This window comes from Limanda limanda, chromosome 1, assembly GCF_963576545.1.
Source record: "Limanda limanda chromosome 1, fLimLim1.1, whole genome shotgun sequence".
NCBI lineage: Eukaryota > Metazoa > Chordata > Actinopteri > Pleuronectiformes > Pleuronectidae > Limanda > Limanda limanda.
In genome coordinates this window covers 17179254-17200132 of record NC_083636.1, presented here as the reverse complement: position 1 = coordinate 17200132, position 20879 = coordinate 17179254, and the positions used below count along the sequence as shown (strand labels likewise).

Below are 20879 nucleotides of genomic sequence, written 5' to 3'. Positions count from 1 at the left end.
GAAACATACATTATAAACAAGACATACCACCCAAAAATATATATTTAAAAAAAAGCAAAATATTTAAAAGTATTTCAAATATTTTTAAGGCCTAAAATCATCATTACTGATTGCAAAACAAATTCAAGATTATGATCGAGGCCAAGAAGGACGAGCTTAAAGCTGTTAAGTTCCAGGTGAGAAAGAGCGAGAGGGAGGAAGGTAGCGGAAGAGAAGCTGATGAACGACCGAGGGGATAAGGAAAAGAAAACTGGAGGGTTACGAGCAGCAGAAGGTGGCGGGTGACGGCGTGCTCGTCTGGATGACCCCACACAGCTCCCATATGTCAGGCAGATGCCATGTTTGGTGAGCAGGGGCCATGGACACTGGCACTAACAGAGAATATGCTGTTTGGCTAAAGAGGACGATCTCAGTGTGTGTTTGTGTGCAGTCCCTGAGTGTATGATTAATTCTTAGCATCACTTTAACTCTGCTCAGTTTCTGCAAAAGTGCAATGAGAACTGAATACAGAAGTCAGTTTATTATAATTTCACACCAACAGTTTACATTGGAGTGGATTTCTAACAGCGTTCTGAGACGAGAAAACAACCATCTGATGCACGGTGCACATTTAAGAAAAGGATTATGTACAACAAGTGTCGGAGTCCGTCCTAATATATGCAGGTAAGTTTCTGGGGGAAGACTTGGCGGGAGACTTTGGTCCGAGAGATGTTTTTCGTGAGATGAAGGACAGGTGGTGTGTGTCTGGCGTTTTGGCAGCAGCGACGTGTCTGCCAAGGAGCGAATCCGTCTGCCCGGGAGTGAGAGAGAGAGAGAGAGAGAAAGAGCGAGAGAGCATGTATGTGCCTTCGCTGGCTGCCGTGCTGTGCCCAGGTGGCGTTCTGGTTAGCATGGTGTGAAAGTGATGGATCTGAGCGAGCGCTAACGCCGCAGCTCCCTGACAGGTTGTGTGCGTCTGGTGCGTAGGTGAGCCGAGACTTTTTTTTTGTGATTTCGCAGCGCATGAGAACGCTTGAACGAGTGAAAACCAGATTTTGGATGGAGTGCAAAAAGCAAGTGACTAATCGAAGTTTGAGCGCCGGGGCATATTCACTCGCTCGCTCTCTTGGTCCTCGCTGCGGAGACGGGATGTCAGGCGACGTAAAAGCCACTCGAGCGCAAGGGAAACAATGAGGCTTGTCCTCCACGCATGTTGAGCTTCTCTCATTAACAGCAGTGACGATCAGACGCACACATCCTCCCAGACACCAGCAATCAAACTCCCACCGAAACAAAGTGCCACTAACTCCCTTTTGACACTTGTCCTTTGTTTCTCCGCGCCGCTCTCTGCATCCTCATCACTTCTGGGTTTTTTTCTCCCTCCACCTGCCAAATCCGCCTCCTCCTGGCTCCAACTAAAGCAGAAAGAACTGCATGGGACAGTTTGTCTCCCGAGCGTCTGCTGGAACAAAAAGTCTTTCATGTCTGTAACTCAAACCAGTTTAGGCCGAGTGTAGTTGTCTGAGCTGTGGATTTCTGTACAAAGAAACATCTCATTGAATATATGGTAAGCAGAGAGGAGGACAGAGTTTGAGAAAAGTCTCTTCATAGAATCCTCAAAAGCTGCTTGTGTGTCTGAGGGACACGGGAAGTGTTTGAGTCAACGTTCGATAAAAAGACGGACGTTGTTTTTCTGCATTTTCTTATTTATATGGACGCAAAAAAAGAAAAGCTGAACTTTTACATAAAAGCCTTCCATAAAAGAGGGTGAAATGTAAATTCAAAAGTAATGAATATCAATTTCTAGTGTTGAATTAAAGAGACAGACTCATCATCAGCATCTGATTTGCATCAGTTTCCAATTATTCTCCTTACTTCCTCCTGCTGAAAGCGTTTTCTGAGGCTCCAGAGAACTGTGTTTACTGTAAACTGCAGCAAAATATCCACTTATTAAGATATGATGCTTCTTATGTATGTGACCAGTTCTCTCGAACGCCGTCAAGAAATAATAAACTAGGGGTCTTTTCATGTACATCAAGTGAATGAGTGTCATTGTCCCTGTCTGAGGTAAACTGGGATTACGCCCTGATGCACGCTGGCCCCCCCCAGCATGACTGTCGGAGGAGATCAGGCGCTCTGGTGGGAACAGGGCGTGACAAGCCCACCAGCGTGGGTTCATAGAGTTAAGGAGGACTCACTCACGCACACACAAGTAAAACATGTGCACACAAACACACACAACCAACACAAGGACATAGCGGATACGACAGAACATTTTCCAGTGCGGTCCCAGGGGAGAGCGCAAAGAAGACAATTCTTACGTACACACTAATGTATCGCACAAACATGCCGCACACGCACAACTTATCAGAGGCTTAGTAAAGAGTTTGCTCCTCTACTCTTCTGCTCCCACGAGGTCACACAACTCCAAATAATCTAGGTTTGAACAACCTGGTGCCTCCACTCCCCTGCTGCCTGTCCTCCGTGCACCCTGCTGGCGTGGGGGGTATAGTGTGTGTGTGTGTGTGTACATCTGCAGAAGATGGAATTGCGTTTGGGAAGTGGCGCGTGTCAGCTAGGACATGTCAAAAGGGCCCTTAGAGCAGTGGCAGCAGGGGAGGCAACCGCCTGTGCAAGTAACTGTGTGTGTGTGTGTGTGTGATTGTGTGTGTGTGTCTGTGTGTGTGTGCATGTGGGTCAATAATAGGGAAGCAGAAAATGTCCATTAAAAGGTCCCATCTCTAACTCTACTTGTAAATTAGGTATTGAGCCATTGGTGAGGAGCGGTCATGCTCTCACATACCCATGAAGCTCAGTGTGAGTGAGTGTGTGAGTGTGTGTGTGTGTGTGTGTGTGTGTGTGTGTGTGTGTGTGTGTGTGTGTGTGTGTGTGTGTGTGTGTGTGTGTGTGTGTGTGTGTGTGTGTGTGTGTGTGTGTCCTTGTTTTGTGAGGGGGGGGGGTTGGCTCTTTGATGGGCTGTGACGCGCGGGCGCTGGGGTTGAACACGGAGGGCAGCGACCTGAAAGTCAGTCAGTTGGTTATCCGGATACGGCTAAAAGCCATTTATAGATGACACGGTGACAATTTTTTCTGGTGGGGGGGGGGGGCAGAGGCGATGGAAACCTGATCCACCATGGCAGGAGCCATTTGGGGCAAACTCGGACACAGTGCCGCCAGCCATTTATTTGTCTGTTCTCCATCAGGTGTCGTCTTTGTGTTGTGCTGTTGTTTTGTGTCTCACCTTCTCTTCATTTCCCACCTGGGTTAAAAGTAGAACATGTACCGTGTCCGTCCCCTCGGCCTGGAGACAGCCCATAAGCGACAACAGCCGTGCTACTACATGAAACACTGTTTACCCACGAGGCCTCATTTTGTGGAGAGTGAACTCGTTGTATAGACACGGCAACGTTCCCATGAGGCACATCATCAGTGTCCGAACAGTCTCCTCCAACAGTGTGGTTACATTACATGAGCCACCGCACTACAGCGCACGCACATGTGTGTGTGTGTGTGTGGACCATACAGCACAATTGTACTTTGATAAATGGATCAGCGTTTCCCTTGAGAAATCCTGTGTATGCGCGAGCGTCCTTACTGACTTCCTGTATGGATTTATCCATATGCAGCTGTAGGTGTGCCCACGCCTCCTTAACACGCCATTTCATCTTCATCTACGATTCCCACCCCCATTAACACAATCACTCTATAATACAACTGCTGCACTATTAACCACACCAGGGACTCAGAGTACAAGCTGTAAGAAAACTAGATTATCCATGAGGCAGTTGCTGGGAAGAGCAATGCATGAATTAAAAAAAAAATCGCAACTGCATGCGAGCCACCACTTTAAGGCTCCTTGAAGCTACTTAAAGGTCCCCTCGTATGCCCATTTTACCACAGTTGATATGGTTCCTTGGGGTCTTAATGAAATGTCTGTAACATTTTTTGGTCAAAATACCACAAGGATCATTTAAAACAACAGCCTTTTTACCCTGTCTAAAACAGCCCTCTTAAGATTGACCTCTTTTGAGTCCCCCCCCCCCCCTCTCACCGCCCCGCCCCCCCCCTGTCAATCACACACACACACATCCACTTTCACGTCTTAAATCTCTCCTTAGCATATGTAAGGTTGTTAAAATAATTTTAAGTCACTGTCCTGCACATATTTCTGTATTTGTTTGTTGTGTTTCTTCATTGAAGCTACAATTTTAAAACTACTACACCCTCTGATAAGGATGTACATTTATTGAAATACATGCATTAGATATGTGTGTATACAGTATATAATTGTATCTGAGCGCTCACACACACACACACACACACACAGACACACGCACACACAGACACACGCACACACACAGATAGACACAGACACACACAGGCAAAGGGATGTGGGGGCTAGCCTTGGAAGCTAACACTGCTGCAACTTCTGCGGCGAAATGCACTTAAAACCCCGGGTATGAGTCTATTTTAAAGCGAGCGACGGAGGCGGCAGCGAGCTGCTGGTGACCGGCACCGGTTCGTGCAGCTCGGGCGGCGTGGAGCAAATCTGTAAGAGCCACAAAAGTTATAATGTGCAGCTCTCTGCCCCCCCCCTCCTCCTCCTCCTCCTCCGCTTCGCCACCCTGGCGCTGAGCGAGCCCACCGGCACCGGTACAATGCAACCGGAGACCGGGGGGGGGGGTCCTTGAACACGTTCCGGTGCTAGTTTCTAACAAAGACAGACACACACAGAAGCTACGAGTCGGGTTAGCCTCCGAGTGCATTGTTTTCTATGAAAACGTGCTGCATGCCCGGGACGCCACAAACATACACACACACAAGCTAGACTCCGAGAGCTAACAGCGGCACCTCCGAGGATCCCTCACCGGGACGTCCCGGAGCCCTCACCGGGACGTCCCCGGAGCTAACAGCGGCACCTCCGAGGATCCCTCACCGGGACGCCCCCGGAGCTAACAGCGGCACCTCCAAGGATCCCTCACCGGGACGTCCCCGGAGCTAACAGCGGCACCTCCAAGGAGCCCTCACCGGGACGTCCCGGACCCGACAGCGGCGGTGCACGGAGGTGCCGGTGCCGCAGCTAACGCTAGGCTAGCGTTAGCGTCGCTAGCAGCAAGCTGTATTGTATTCATACATGCTGCTTCCACCGGGGCAAAACACACACACAGAAGCCAGTGTTAGCTGCTGCTGCTAACAACAACAAAGTCACATCCAGTTGAGGCCGCATAACCACAGCATCAACACAGTGAAGCAGCTCCGAGCTCCTACCTGGAAAAAACACCAACAGCTCACTCTCCCGGCTCCGGGCTCTCGCATCCCGGGCTCCAGGCTACGGGCTATGGGCTACGCGGTGGCTCTCGGTGGTCGAATTCGTTTCATGCTGCTAGATAGCTTATCCAAGTGTTTACAAGGCTCGCAAGAATGCAATCGCGGCGCAAACCGATGGACGGTCAATAAAGTGGGTGGTTCTTAAATCTATTGTGGTTCCATCGATTGGTGGGTCGAGTGTTGGTGGGGGTCTCTGCGCTGACGTAAAACTGCCAATGACGTAAAGATTGCCCATAACCCCATTGGACGCTCGCTAGCGCATACTTCCTGACATAGAGAAACCACACCAGATAGCGGGAGTTGTGTTTTTGCACAGTTTTTGGGACGGTAGACATGCCAGATACCCAAATTAACGTGTAGAAGCACTACAAAAGTGGAATTTTCATACGATGGGACCTTTAAGAGTCGACCAATGCCGTCATACATGACAAACAAGGCCTCAGTGGGAATCCAGCTGCAATACAGACAGAGAGAGGAGGAAATAAAAGGATTATTTCTCGAGGGGCTGGTGGATAATCAAAGATTCAACGATGCTAAACTCTGCCTTCAGCACACGGTCACATTTTAATAAAAATCTTACGAGTCACTTCACAAACATTTGGCGAAGGTGTGAACATAGTTTCTATATCGTAATCCCTTCAGTGGGGAACATATTGGAAACGAGGCCGAGGTCGATGCAGCCATCGCTGGTGGTGATTGATAATAAGGGACTGACAGACACTTCCGTGTTTGTAATTGACTTGTAATTAGCAAACCGGAGATTTAAGCTTGTTACACTAATGAACTTTAGGGTCTTGCACTGATGTCGTGGGCTGAGGTGACTGGAGGAGACAGTTAGCTCCCAGTGGCCTGACTGAGCCGGAATCGGTCATGACGGCGGCGGCGGCTGACAGAAAACAGCGGTGCACAAGAAAAGATTGTGTCTCTACCTACGCAGCCGTCTTACGACCGCACTCACCATGACGGACTCATTTCAGGTACGACACAAACAGATCAGATCTGAGGATGAGTGTCTGTGTTCCTCAAAGAACTGACTAACAGGCCGTCAGTTAATATGTTGCTTCTCTATCTTGTTTTCTCTCAAACATTATCCGACAGCTCCACTGTTTTCCATCACTTATAATCTTAAAAGAGAAGCGTCGCCGTCAGCACAGTTTGGGTTCAACGGGGCAGAGTCGGCTGATGCAAGACACAAATAATTCCACTGAAACACAAAATGTAAATGAGCGAATGTAGAAGTCCAAACAAGCCTCCTCTGCCAGTGCTGGTAAAATAAAATGCTCGGGCTCAGTTCGGATCGCAAAGGTTAAAACACAGGGTGTGTTGAGTGTGAGCAGCAAAAAGTGAAGGAGTGATACGGAGAAGGCGGAGGAGAGGAATGGAGAGTACAGGAGCGTGTAAACAAGAAATAAGTGATGAAGAGAAGAGCAGTGGAGTTTTAAGTGGTGATGGGAGGGAGAGGAGGGTGAGAGTGAGTGATGTTGACAAAGCGGTAGGGCTGCCACTAACGACTATTTTTCTATCGATTAATCGGACGACTATTTTATCGATTAGTCGATTAATCTAAACGACTAATTTTCCTCCCAAAAAATCAAATTGACCATTTCATTTCAGTTAATTTTATTTTGACAACAACAAACTGTATGTCATCGTATAATGGAGCACAAAACAAAATGTAAACAAAGGCTCAAATATTAAAGTGCAAAACTGTAGGTTTAAACTAGCAACTCCAACGTGATAAAAATAAATAAAAAAGAGGGCATATAAGTTAAGTCAGCAGTGCAACTCAAAAAGATATCAAAGTTTCTATTTAACCCCTTATCAAAATAAAAAAGTTATGTCTGCATATTAAACAAAGTGCAACAAGTTTAAAGTATAAGAAACAATGGTGTCCAGCTCAAAATCAAACTCAAACGTCAGTTAGACATGCGTGTTGTAATGTAAGAATGTCAGCATGTCCACATGTTCTGGACTCAGTCTAGCGGCCCCCCCCTCCCCCCACGCGGGCGCCGTAGCTGAGGTGACGCGAGAAGGACCCGACCCGCGCCGGGCCGCCGTCCGCACCTGCGACGGACACCGCCCCGCGGTCCAAGAGAAAGGAAGCCCCCGCACCAGCGACGCCGTGAAGCGCCGTGGACGAGGACCCCCCCCCCCCCCCCCAAAAAAAAAACAACTTGAGGCGGGCCGCACACCGAGCCTCCGGCTGCGTGGAGGGGAGTGCGCCGGGGCGACTGCTGCCCCAGCCGCGGCACGCATAGTCTATCGCGGCTGGTGCCCAGCGGTTTAAAAAAAAATGCGTCGACGCATTTTCAGCGTCGACGTAATCGATGACGTCGACGGATCGCGGCAGCCCTACAAAGCGGTAAAGAGAGGAGAAGGAAATATGAGAGAAATCAGGTCTTGAACAATGAGCGGAGAGAGACGTTGAAATGAGGAACGAGCGTGTGTGTGTGTGTGTGTGCCAACGTGGCAACCTGCCATCCGAGCAGTGGCTGGTGGTTGACTGTGCCAGGACAATTTCGGGATGGCTTGGTACACGTACTGTGCCGGGGGTGAAGGCATGAAGTCAGCCTGAGAGTCTCAGGTCAGAGCGAGGGACGAGATCTCTTTGCGTGGTGTTAAAACGAAAAGATTGTTTGTTCATTTACAGGACTGATGTTTACAAGGGTCTGACACGTGTAAGCATGATTGGATGTAAGGGGACTGTGGGTCCTAGAATCTATTTTCCACAGAAACAGAACCGTTCTTGAGATCTGTATCGGAGTATAAAAGGTTGAGCGGCGACAAATAAGGAAGAAGACCAGACCAACACTGATGAGTAATGTGATGCGAGTGAGACTTATGAGCAAGAAAATATGGTCGGCAGTAAAAAACAAAAACAAGAAAAGGCTCAGACTATAACTGAAACCAAAGTGACACAGTTACCAGCTCACAAAAGGCTGAAATACTGTAACTACTGTATATAAAGCCCCTCTTCTGTTTCCAGCCCTGATCTGGTGATAAAGGACACATATCACTCACTGATGATAATCCAAATACCAAAAGCTCATAAACAACACACGCAGAAGGTCTGCACATGATATGACAGATGTACGACGGATTAAACCTCGTATTATGACATTAGATCTGTCTGCCAGACGGTATCGGCGTGTTGTGGGTATTAAGTGTGCGGTCATTTGGACGGCTGCTGCACGGCCGAATTACACAAAGACAGAGCAACTGTTACAAACCACATTGTTCTAATAATTCCACAAATTTCTGTCGGTTTGGGAGCTCATGTATCTCGAGAATCGTTCATTTTATCGGTTTCACACTTGGCATGTGACTTGTTAAAGGCCCAGGGAAGTGCGCAGTAGGAGACGCGATACGTTAAATATTCATAAGCAATGAATAAAAATGCAACCAGCCGGGAGTCGACGATGGTGGTGTTGAGCGAAAGCGGCAAAGACAGCTGCTTCTCCAGTTGAAGGTTCTGCTTTACTGAATCGAGCTCCACTGAACTTTTAATAAGCAGGTGAACGGCTCTTTGTGCAGCAGATGCAGCTTCGGGGTTCCGTGGACTGAGTCACGCAGCCGCTCTTTATTTTTACGCGGCTCGACTACCTCAGGTCACTTTCACGGTTTCAGAAAGAAAAGCTTCAACCAGCTTCACCGCGGGCCAAACAAACAGCCCAATCAAAACAGGTGGACTCAAAACGGGCACAGCACTAGTCCTCCACGTTGAATTAAAACCTCCATAAACCTCCGAGTGGCGGCACTAGTTTTGGTCGGGTGTTCCTTAAAAACTTGACGACCGAGTGCTTATGGGTGCTCTGATTTTATCTGTGATGTTACGGGTCATTTCCATACCACAGGACATCCTCCCTGTTGTACTTTAATCTCGTGCTTTACTGTCCGTCCACACCTCTAGGTCGCTGTCAGTCTCCCCTCACTAAGTACAGTCTATCAATCATCATTTACATTACTGTTTGTCCACCCACCTCCTGCCTTCCCTTTAATACCCCGCTTCCTCTCAATGAGAGGCCGGCAGCTGGTGCACGATCATCTTTTCGCCTACACTTTCACCACGAATCCTCTTCATTTGCCATGATACTGATGGATGGCTGCAACAATAGCTATGTACTCCATATGGTGCGCAGAGTGGGCATCAGCCAGTGAAGTGTTTAAGGCTGAAATGCACTCGGGAAGAAAATAAATAAAAGCCCCAAATGGATGAATATCCCTCTGTGCTCTGCCTCTTCTGGGACAATGCCACTCTCAAAGACTGGTGTTAACCTTCAGTGCACTTATGACTGACTATTGATAGTCACTCAAGTGCCAGTGAACATTACAGCCCATCTGTTATGCAATGCTTAGCACTACAGATTACAATGACCATGTTCCAATCCCCTGGAATGGATAATGAATAAAGAATGGAGCCAAAATGGAGCAGATAGGAAGGACAAAAGTCACTTCTCGGAGAAGCCGATAGTCTGGATGAGTGAAAAAGAGAGGAAGGAGGAGCAGAAGAACTCAAGGTTGGATCCCCCACTGCGAAAAAGCTTGAGGCAAACTTTCCATAAGATGAAAAGGAGTAGGGGCACGGATCCAGGGGTCAACAAAAGGTTATATCTTTGAGCGGTTTTTGGCTTCATTGCCACGGCAAGATAATGTTTTCTGTTGTCGCACTGGCAGCAGCTGCAGTGCTGCTCATAAATATTTGAGTCAGAAATGCACCTCGCAAACAAAAGACTCGAGGTCAACTCCAGGAGGCAACTGGAACAAAAGGCAGCCATACAGCAAACTAAAAGATTAAACTAAATCCATCTATGAGAGTGAATGTGGTAAGCAATGGCATCAGTTTTGGTAAAGAAACAACTTTCACAGTGAATTTCATTAACTTCATCTGCAAACTCTGTTTTCTCCTCAAATGTCAAGAGTCAAATGTTCGGTTTCAAAATATCTGGTTTAGTTGAATTCAAATCCAAAAGATATTAAATGTGCTCGAAAAAGAAAAGCAGCAAATCCTCAAATTTGAAAAGCCGTGAATCCGAGGAAGGATTTTGAAAATGTCAGAAATAGCTGAATGTCAGAGTAGTTGATTAAATTCCTGTCAATCAAGTGTTCAATCCTCAAAATTTAGTCCATAATGAAATAATTGTTTCAGCTCTAACACATTTAAGTTCAGGAAAGATTGAATGAAGTTCGGCAACATCACGGTTATGATCAACAAAATCATTATCTGGTTTAATATTTAAAGGTGTGATATCCCTCAGCGCCAATAACATCAATACTGGGCCTTTCAGCTACTGTACACAGGTCTATCAGGCCGGTCCACATATTCTATGGATCAGAAGCATATTTACTCCATTTCATGGTTGGAAAAGCCGACTAATAAGACTCCAGCTCGCTTTTACCGAGCTGGGAACATCGAAGATCTCAGGATCAGACTTGACGGATGGAATCAACAAGAAAATAACCGTGGAACTTCCTTCAGCACGCTCGTGTAGATGCATTGGCAACACGTCTGTGGCCGGCGAGGACAAAGCAAAACACTGGAAAAGATGCGGCTGAATACTAACGAGAAACCATTTGATCCAGCAAAACCTTAAATCTATGCCGTCTATAAGCCTATTAGTCGTATGGCTGGGAGGTTTTAATCACTGTCTTTGTCTATAGGGTCCATTACCCAGAGACTGCATTACGATCTCTGGCTACTCTTTAGAGGTCAGAGGTCAAAACACTCTCACAACGATGTGATCACAGAGCTCTATTGACCAACGGGGCCCGGAGTGCTTTTATTGCTTCGGCACAAAAACGAGTTACTTATACGTCCGTACGCCAGTGAACAAATTGCGTTTACAAATGTGCGACAGTGTCTAATTTATATAAATATACCTTTTGTTTGGTTGTAAATAATTACACTCTGGCGGACATATGTCTCCATCCCTTTTGTGCGTATGGATTTTTAAGCCAACAGCAGAGTGACTAATATTAGGGATGCGCAGCAGCAGTAATTGCAGGAGGAATAAATATCCTCCATTTTTCTTTATCTTTCACGTACAGAGTGGCTTTGAGTCGGCTGCCCAATTTAGCATAATGAGGGGACATCAAATGGTTTGCCAAAATGGCCGCCATCTGGAGCAATATTGTAGTGTACATTTTGTATTTTTTTATTCTGTAGATCTGATACAAGTTTGCACGTATGGATTTAAACACAGAGATGGAAACGAGGAGGCAGTTGTATGCGAGCACAGAGAAGTGGTAATTATCGGAGTGTCAGAAAGCCACAGGCGGCAAATGGACCTTGTTACATCAAATAAAAGGGGGGAGGCCTGCTCCGTGCTTTATGTTACACAGATCGAACAACAGCAGCACAAACACTTATCCATACCACTGTGAGCTGCAGAAGAACAAGTGAGCAGGAGGAAGTGAAGAGTTTAAGATGATTTAAAAGACAGAGCCGTCAGAGTAAAGGGCTCGGAAATCAATCTTAAATACACAGAAACTGACGGAAATGACCTGTTCAATAAATCCAACCTTTCACAGTTAGACCTCCCCCTCCAAAAAGACAAAAGATGTTTTTTCATATCATTTTTGTCCTCTAGTTTGTAAAAATCTGCAAAGTTAAAAAGCCTAAAGTAACAGAGGCTTCTCTCTCCCACAGGACAGAAGCTCCTGAACGCCTCGTCAGTTCATCAGACACAACAACTTGATCATAGACTCCCCCGCTAAGTTCATTAACTTGGTGTATCTAATAAACTTACAAAAAAGTTCATTTGAAAATGTAGGGAGTTTTTTCTCTCCACAGTCGCCAAGAGCTTTCTCGTTGTGGGACCTGTTGTGTTTCTCTGTAACGTTGTAAGATCTCAACCGCACAATGTAAAGTGCCTGGAGATGATGCATGTGGTGAACAACACAATACAGTTTAATTGAATTGAACTCTTAGTCAATTCAGTCAAGGGACATTACAAACACGCACATTTGCATAATGCACACCTAGCAGCTAGTCCGGCACATCCGACCAATCACAACAGACCGGACCAGCTAGCCAATCAGAGCAGGCTGTGCAGACAGATGAACAGGGAGAATAATTGAACAGGGAGAATAATTTAACCAATCAAGTCAGAGAGAAACAAGAAGATAAGTCTCCACAGCCGCCCAGATTAAGATTTATCCACCTGAACTCTCCCCATTTACTGTTTTCTCCTCTGTCTTTTCACTCACAATTTTCTGCAGGTACTTCTCCTTGCGGACGTCCACCATGACGTATCCCTCTTTGACCAGCCCGAGGCCGACGTCAATCTTGGTGTCCCCGAACTTGACCGTGGCCTGTTGGCAGGTGGCCCCCGAGTACTCCACGTTCAACAGGCACTGGCTGTTCTGGATGTCCCGCACCACACAGTCCACCACGTCCGCACGGGCGTCGTCCTGGAAGAGAGACAGAGAGAAAGAGACGTTGATAAGGAGTGGGGATTAGGAAGGACGAGGAGGATAGGAAATGGGGCATTAATAGATGGTGTGATCAGCAGAGGGGGAAAAAGGGTGAGGAGATAATGGGAAAGATGGAGAAGGGAGGGAAAGTGAGGAAAAAGAGGTGAAAGGGATAATTAGTGTGTTATCGCTGATGGGTCCTGATGGGCAAACGCACACAAAGACATGCAATGCAGAGGCTGATGTAAAAAGCCACATATGCATGAACATGTTCAGATTGGATTTGGGGGGGGGGGGAGAAAGCGGTACTAAAGTGGTAGGGGTTCAATTTGCGTTATAACGTGGTCGCAATCAAACGTATCATTCACCGACCGGCAACTATTTCCTGATCACTGTAATATGTGGAAATAACCTCCTCATCCGGTTCAAGAGAGAAGAGATTCAAGCTGAAGTTTCTAATGGCCTGAATCTCACCTAACCTCCACCTCCTCCTCCTCCTCCTCATCATCATGTCCCTTTCTTCTCGTTTCCTCTCATTCTTCAGTTAGTTACGTCTCTTATTCCTCACCCGCTTGAATGTGAAAGGCCAGCTTTTGATTGAACGAGTGTGCCGGGGGGGAGGTGGAGCGGCTGCGGTGCAAACCTGACCTCACATCCTCCGGCGATCGGGGCAGAAAAAAGAAAAAAAACGATAACAAAGGGAGCTGCGTCTTCAAAGACAGGAAGACACTTTAAAACAAAAACAAAAAATGGGTCCCTGGCCTTCATACATCCCTCCTCTACACCATCCATCTATTTGCTTCCCTTCTTTCTTGCCCTGGTCTTGTCTCCATGGCAACCCCCTTCGAGCTAGCCGCCCTTGGGTATGTGTGTGTGTGTGTGTGTGTGTGTGTGTGTGAGCATGTGTGGGCAGGGAAGCTTGTTCAAGGCACAAAAAACGAAGGGTCTTTTTTTTGTCCCCGCTGTCCCCCTGGTCAGCTTGTCACACGCGCTGCAGGGGAGCTCAGGGCGAGAGAGAGCGAGGCTGAGGAAGAGTCGTTGTGTGACAGAGAGAGAGAGGGACAGAAAGAGAGAGGGAGAGAGAGAGAGACAGAAAGAGAAAGCGAGAGACCTCCATCACCGGAGAAGAGAGAAAAGCACAGGAAGAGAGTATTACAGAACAAGGATGCGTCAACACTGACAATTCCAGTTAAAACCCTTTGACGCATTAACAGCAGGCTGAGATATTTCCACTTTACTTACTGTGGCATGATTTTTTTTTTTTTTTTACATTCAACACCTGAGCCCATTTAAACCAAAGCTTCAGTAATGAAACTTTATTGCCATGTATACTTTGATTCGTTCTTAGAGGAATATAAAAAGATATTTTTTCTACAGAACCTTTTCAAAAGCCAACGCATCCATCTTTCACTTTCCCTTCACACAAAGCACCCGCTTAAGAAGTGTATATGGACATGCACATTACCAGAGAGTGTATATGGAGAGCGAATCAATACACGGCCCTTCAAGAGAAAATGTTGATGGCAGCGAGTAATAAGTGTTGAAAACGCACAAATATAAATTGTAGGGAAAGTTGTGTAACCTTGAGGAAGCCTTTTTTTTGGGGCATTTTTTAGGATTACTCCGTTGTTTGTCTTTTTTACAAGTGCTCTCCAGACATTAACTACTTTCTTTAATTAGCTGACGAGGCATCCTTGAAGTGTCCGGGTGTCAGGAGAGGAGGCGGCTTCACAGGAGTTTACAACATCCAAGAAACTGGACTTGAAATGTGCTGGTGTTTGTTTCTACAGAGAGATGACATTCTCTGTATTCTCTTTAGTCTCTGGCTAAGTTACAGGTTCACATTTCAGTTTTGTTTTCCTACAAAACAACAGACAAATGTCTCTTTTTGGGGCATCTCTTGAAACTGCACTAGTAAGCAGCTGATTTATGTTGTTGCTGCGAGAAAGAAGGATTTTAAGACTCGACTGTGAAGCTGTGCGACTTCATGGTCGAGACAGACATATGTGCAGGGCATCGCCTGGCAGGTTGAGCGTCAGCGACACAACAACCTGTCCTGTGTGCGGCAGCAAAGGTGCAGTGCAAGTGGGGCAGCGTGGAGTGGGCATGAATGACACGGTGGAACTGTCCAGACAGAACAGACAACAAACACATGACAGGAAAACCAAGAGGAAACAAAAAGAAGGGGAAAAGGGTGAGACAGATGCAGAGTGACAGAGGAAGAGTGAGAGGGAGAGGTGTGTGTGTGTGTGTGTGTGTGTGTGTGGGCTGTAAAGTGTAGGTGATGCCTCTGTCCCCCGGGTTGGACCAACAGATGGGCCACTTCCTTTAGAAGACACTGACTCATGAGATAGGTGATAGCATGCACACAGGGATTACAAGTGTGTTTACAGACACACACACACACAAAAACACACAGCTTCTACCAAGCCACTGAACTGAGAGAAGCTTTGACGGACGTGTCGAGTAAGAAGCCGATGGGTCCAAATTCTGTTCTACATTTATATAAAAAAAAGAATCAGTAAAAATAAGCATTGCTGCATTAAAAAAACCATTAAGCATATGTAGTTATGACGCAGGTAGTCCCATGACAGTTGTCCTAGTAACACTTTGAAGCTAAATAAAAACAACCTAATAAGGGAAGCTGGCGCTTTAAACATTTCACGAGAGACGAGACAAAAATAAGACTTAACATCAACAGCAAAACACATAACAGCCTCTAACATTAAGTCAAATTAGCAACTTGACCATAAATGACTTCACAAGCTAAATGCATTAGCTAGGTGTACCTAATAAACTGGCCTCCATGTGCTGCTAATCACTGCAAAAATCTTTATTTTAATTGCAGTTAATTAATTCTAGGGACATATTCTACAAACACGCAAAGTGCAACAATTTCCCTAAAACTACCAAACCACCCGGAGGTTATTCCGGCACCAAAGAGGCACAAAAACCATAAAACATGTTTGCATCTGCACCAAATATTCTGGAAGCTGCCGGCTCAGGATGCTTCCAAGCAGTTGACCCCCCTGACACACTCAAAACGCAGGCGGAGACAAACACACACCGGGGGTTAGGTAAACACACAATGATGTAAACAGGAAGATTAGGGCTGCAGGAGAAAAAACAAAAACTGCTTCTCAACTATCAGATGGACATTTGAGCACAAACCCAGCAAGTACCTGGAAACTCTGGATCTATCTACAGAAACTTTGGAACTCTTGGTTTGCTGCAGAAATATCGAATCAATACAGATATAAAGTAAAAGCGTCTCTGATACCATCTCAATTATTCTCGAGTAAATCAATGGCTTCATGTTCAAGGCCCTGTCGGCTTTGTACCACATACATTATGGATGAGCACTATTGCTGGGAATGAAAACATAAAACTAGACCCTTTTCCGTCGGTCGCACTCATCACCTCGTGCGATAAGTGAAACTCAGAACTGTTTTTATGTCTTGCCAGGAAAGTTGACTTTCAAAAGCTGGCAGAAAATGAGACAGAGGGAGTTGATATCTGGGAGTTAATTATGAAGCTTTTCAGCGGCGACACATATTAAGAGATATGCGTGCGTGAGAGTCCGTGCACTTACGTCCTGTGGGACCTGGATGAATGCGAAGCCGTACTCGGTGGCCTGTGCTGGCAGGGTCCTGGTGCTGAAGGCGGGGGGCAGGACAGCTAGACGGGTGGACGACACCACTTCTCTCTGAGGGAGGAGGAGGAGAGGACAGAAATCAGAACCCAATATAGAACAGCTTTCAAGGCAGCCTGCATGATGTTGATCTCTGCAATCAAACAGACACACTTTTGTTTTGACTGCGGCTGTAATACTATGTGCAAATACCGCTGGTGCTAAAGCTCCTAAAGTCTCTGTTCATGGTTTGAAATATTTACTCTCTGTAAAATGATCAGATTTCGGAGGGCGAAGCTTTTGAGAGCATGAAGCGAAAGCTCGACAGTAATTTGTGTATTTGTTTGAGATGAAGACGGCTTCAAAGCAAACACGACAGACTTCCATCTCCTGCTACAACTACAGCAACACAAGTTACAGGAGATGAAGGGAGAAAAGCTCGGGCGTGTTCATAATAATACAGACACATGAAACAGAAAAATGCAACAAGCTCGTTGGAAGCTTGTGGTGAAATTTTTGTCTCTTAAATCAAATCCATCTCGAAGTGAAGAACATTTTCAAAACACAACTCAACACAGACTCTGGCTGGAACTCATCCTGTTCCCTCACACGTTTACTTTCGCAATGTGAAGGAAGGACAGATACTGTTTGGTAGTTGTAGCTTTAGGGCTGCATGCTTGTATATGTCACCTTACCACTCATTTCACAGCTGTTTCTACAGCAGCGCTGAGACCGCTTCTCTCTGAGCCATCTGCTCTGGAGCTCAGCGACAAGCAAAAGGTGAAGAATGAGTAAAGATGACAATAGACGTCGGGTTAAACGCCACCAGACTCGCCAAAGGCAACACTACATGCCAGTGTCGTTATGTGTGTTTGAATAAAATGATAGCTGAAGGGACTGTATATCCCAGTTCAACTGTGTAAAGATTTTATGAATGTCTAATAATAACATGAATAGGTTAACTTGCATTTCAAACCTGACATGTGCAATGTAGTCACTGCATCTGTGTGCTTTTGCTGAAAAGCTTTTTATCGTCAACTATTTGAAATGACCCTGATTCTGACCCCAAGTTAAGAATCTAAACAAATACGCAAATTTCAGTAAATGACACACACAAATTGAAGCGTTAAAACTAATGCGTGCTGACAGGAATAAGCCGGAGTGAGTAATGGTCAATCGCTGATCACCACAGGGAGAACACGCTGGTGGAAAGTCAGACAAATATAGCCCTTAGAAATGGGAAGTTAATTTAATGACCCCCATATCTTAGGTTAATGTGTTCATTGGACTGTACAGTCTAGACAGAGAATACCCTCAACATTTATTATGGATTAGAAGGTTAAGATTTATTGACGCCATATTAGAGTTTGACAGCACTGTAAATGTGGCCTTTAAAAATGAAAGGCAAAAGTGCTCTGCTGTGTTTGCTAATGATCATATAATAATTCAGGTGCGGAGCTGTACCTGTGACTAATAGCTCCTGACACAGCAGCATGAAATCAAGGCCAGAATGACTCAATCCAAGAAGACACAAAACTACAGAGGCCGAGGTGGATAGCAGCCTGTGTGTGTGTGTGTGTGTGTGCGTATGTGTGCGCCAGGTTGGCCTTGGAGAATCACACTTTCAGCAACATGCCAGGATGCATCGCGTCTGCCAGCCAAACCTCGAGCTGTCCCCCACTCCGAGGTCAGTCACACACTGTGCCGCTCCACTGCATTATGGGAAATCTCCCGCGGGCCAGGGGTTGGCTGCATGAGCCACTTGGTGATGCAAGCATGTGTACGCACGTGGGCAGGGATGCAGACAATAACGCACTCACACAAGGATCGAGAGAGTGCCTTCATCATCACAGAGTATGAGAAAAAAAATAAAAAGAGACTTAGATGGAAGGGGGGGGGGGGGTTCTGCTTTTGTCACCAGTATAGAAAGGAATAAAAATGATATACTCAGTTGTACCATTTGCGTCAGTTGTAAACAAAGGAAAACAAATACGCCTGCGTCTTATTTGTCCTGAAAACTCCCGCTGAAGGCTACATTAATGCTGCTTTAAACATGGAGATACGCAAACAACTGGTGTCTGGGTAGATGCAAGAAATGGAAAAGAAATCCCCTTTCAGACGCTCGGTTCCCTCCGGCTGGGGGTTCTGAGCATCGCCCGACACAACTGTATTGTTTGCTTTAACGATGATCGCGCAACATTTGGTGGCTCTGTCACACGGTCAAATATTTGGTCACAGGTTTACTTACGTTGCCGTAGTCGATGTAGAAGACGTGCACCTTCGCCGGCGACTCAACTTTCTCCACCCGGGCTCTGTACCTGCAGAGGCAATAGAATAATTGAAAGGGGGAGAGAGAGAGAGAGAGTAGAGTTGAGGGGAGCAAGAGATGAAGACAGAGGGCACAAGAGGAAAAGGAGATGAGTAAATGATTCCGTGCTTATTTCCCTGGAGGGAAGGTGTTGGAGGATCTGTCTGTTGTGATCGGAGGAGAGGAGCAGGCGAGGATGAAGAGGCCGGGGAAGTGAGGGGGGGACACAGGGCGGACAAGGGGGGGGGGGGCTCTATCAGGACATCAGGACGGGCTGTGAAATTGCACAGAGGCCTCTTTGCAATAAAGGACAGAAATTTAAGGCTATTTCAGTCTTGTAGAAAAATATTGTTTGAGCATTAGTGTTAATGATAAGATGATAAGAGCACTTTGGTGTATTTGGTGCTCGGCGACGTTTGATTGAAGATGAAGTCGATTGTATTATCAAACACATTATTGACCAAATTAAGGCAAAGCAAAAGTATGTTTCTGAAGTAAAGACTCTATATAAAGATGATGATGATGATGATGGCACACACCATCTTGAGCGTTTGGATCCAGAGTCAAAACAAACTTTTGACTGATCGCGAGTCAGACTTATTCGTCAATCCTGAAGTCTCATCCCATTTTATAGCCTCAAATAACCAATTAAAATCCAAACTTACAGGAAATACACAAATCAGTGTGATAAGAACTCGCGTGTGTTTGGTTTGGCCCACGTCCCGTCCACTAACATGGAGCTGGCAAGATGTATGATCTGTAACGCAGCCAACTCCCAGGAGGGCAATCAAGATGTTTTGGCTTCACTTTTTTTGGGGAGCCGTCATGTCGACTATCTTTACACACAGTCTGTGATCTGAGCCGAATCCTCCTAATGAATTCACACAGAAGCTGCAGAAGAGAAAGTCTTCCTCGGTCTCCTCATCTGACCACCACTCGTCTCACTCTCAACAACGACACACACACACACACACACGAGCGAGTCACAGAGACACACTGGCAGCAAACAAAGACAGCGGGAGGGAAGAGCCACACGGGCCAAGAGAAACAACAGAAGAAAGTTTTAAACGATAAACGGGAAGACGAGCTTCAGATGCGGGGACAAAGAGTGAGAGACGGAGCGAGTGACTGATGAACACAGTTTTCTCCTCCTCTCGATCCACCCCGACTCTGCGGTGTTCTGAAAGGCCTTGAAAGGCAACGGATTTCTAATTAGCCCCCTAATGAAACGAGCCGACATTCCACATGCGTCACGAAATACAAAGATATGGACACAATGTGAACATGAACTTAATTAGCTCACTGAATTATATGGAGCTGGTTTATTTGTTTAAAGGACAAAAATTTCAGACATTTGCCACAGGGTGCAGGATTATTGTTCCGTCTTTACAAACAATAGGTTAAAGGAAGTGATGGGTTTTCACAACTTATTGTGGAGGCTGGAGCGAGAGAATAACTTTCGCTTGGCCCCCAATTCCCCAGAGAGGAAGAGAGATGGAAGAGAGAGGGAGGTGAGAAGAACACCTGCTTCAGGGAACTTTCTTTTTTCATCATCACTTTTGTGATCTTTTTTCGTCGTCACCTTCCTGACATAGACACTCTGCCTCCCTCCCTCCCTCCCTCGATCACTGTGACTTCTATCTGTCCCCATGACCATCTGTAAACTTCCAGCATCCGGTGCAGAGACAAGATGAAGAGAGGTGTGTGTGTGTGTGTGTGTGTGTGTGTGTGTGTGTGTGTGTGTGTGTGTGTGTGTGTGTGTGTGTGTGTGTGTGTGTGTGTGTGTGTGTGTGTGTGTGTGTGTGTGTGTGTGTGTGTGTGTGTGTGTGTGTGTGTGTGTGTGTGTGTGTGTGTGTGTGTGTGTGTGTGTGTGTGTGTGTGTGTGTGTGTGTGTGTTACTGTCAAGCGGCTGCTGATTCTACAGGGCCATAGCAGTGGCAGTGAGCTAATTACACCCTGAGGGTGTCTGCAGTTAACACATCACAGGCTTAAACAGAAACAAGGTAAAAAGGGAAGTGTCAGGTGATCGTGACGACGGAGAAAAGACAATATTACAAACGTGCAGGATGTCGCTCGACTAACTGTTTTAAATAACTTACTTAAGTCAGAATTGTGATGTTTTGGAGGTATGATTTGAAGCTAAGGAAGCTCTGATACATGTCTTCTGTCTAGTGTAAATGATACTTGAATTCAGGGTATTTACTGAAACACTGATTTATA

General features: G+C 46.1%; 1 protein-coding gene across 1 annotated transcript in view; it reads right to left on the bottom strand.

Moving 5' to 3' along the window:
* Nucleotides 1–20879, bottom strand: part of snd1 (staphylococcal nuclease and tudor domain containing 1) — a 173236-nt gene that overhangs the window by 5394 nt on the left and 146963 nt on the right. Inside the window, exons 20-22 of the mRNA XM_061085024.1 lie at nucleotides 18600–18669; nucleotides 16313–16426; nucleotides 12514–12717 (exon numbers count right to left, since the gene is read on the bottom strand). Of these exons, the coding sequence (XP_060941007.1) occupies nucleotides 12514–12717; nucleotides 16313–16426; nucleotides 18600–18669 (388 nt within the window). The remainder of the gene's footprint in view (nucleotides 1–12513; nucleotides 12718–16312; nucleotides 16427–18599; nucleotides 18670–20879) is intronic.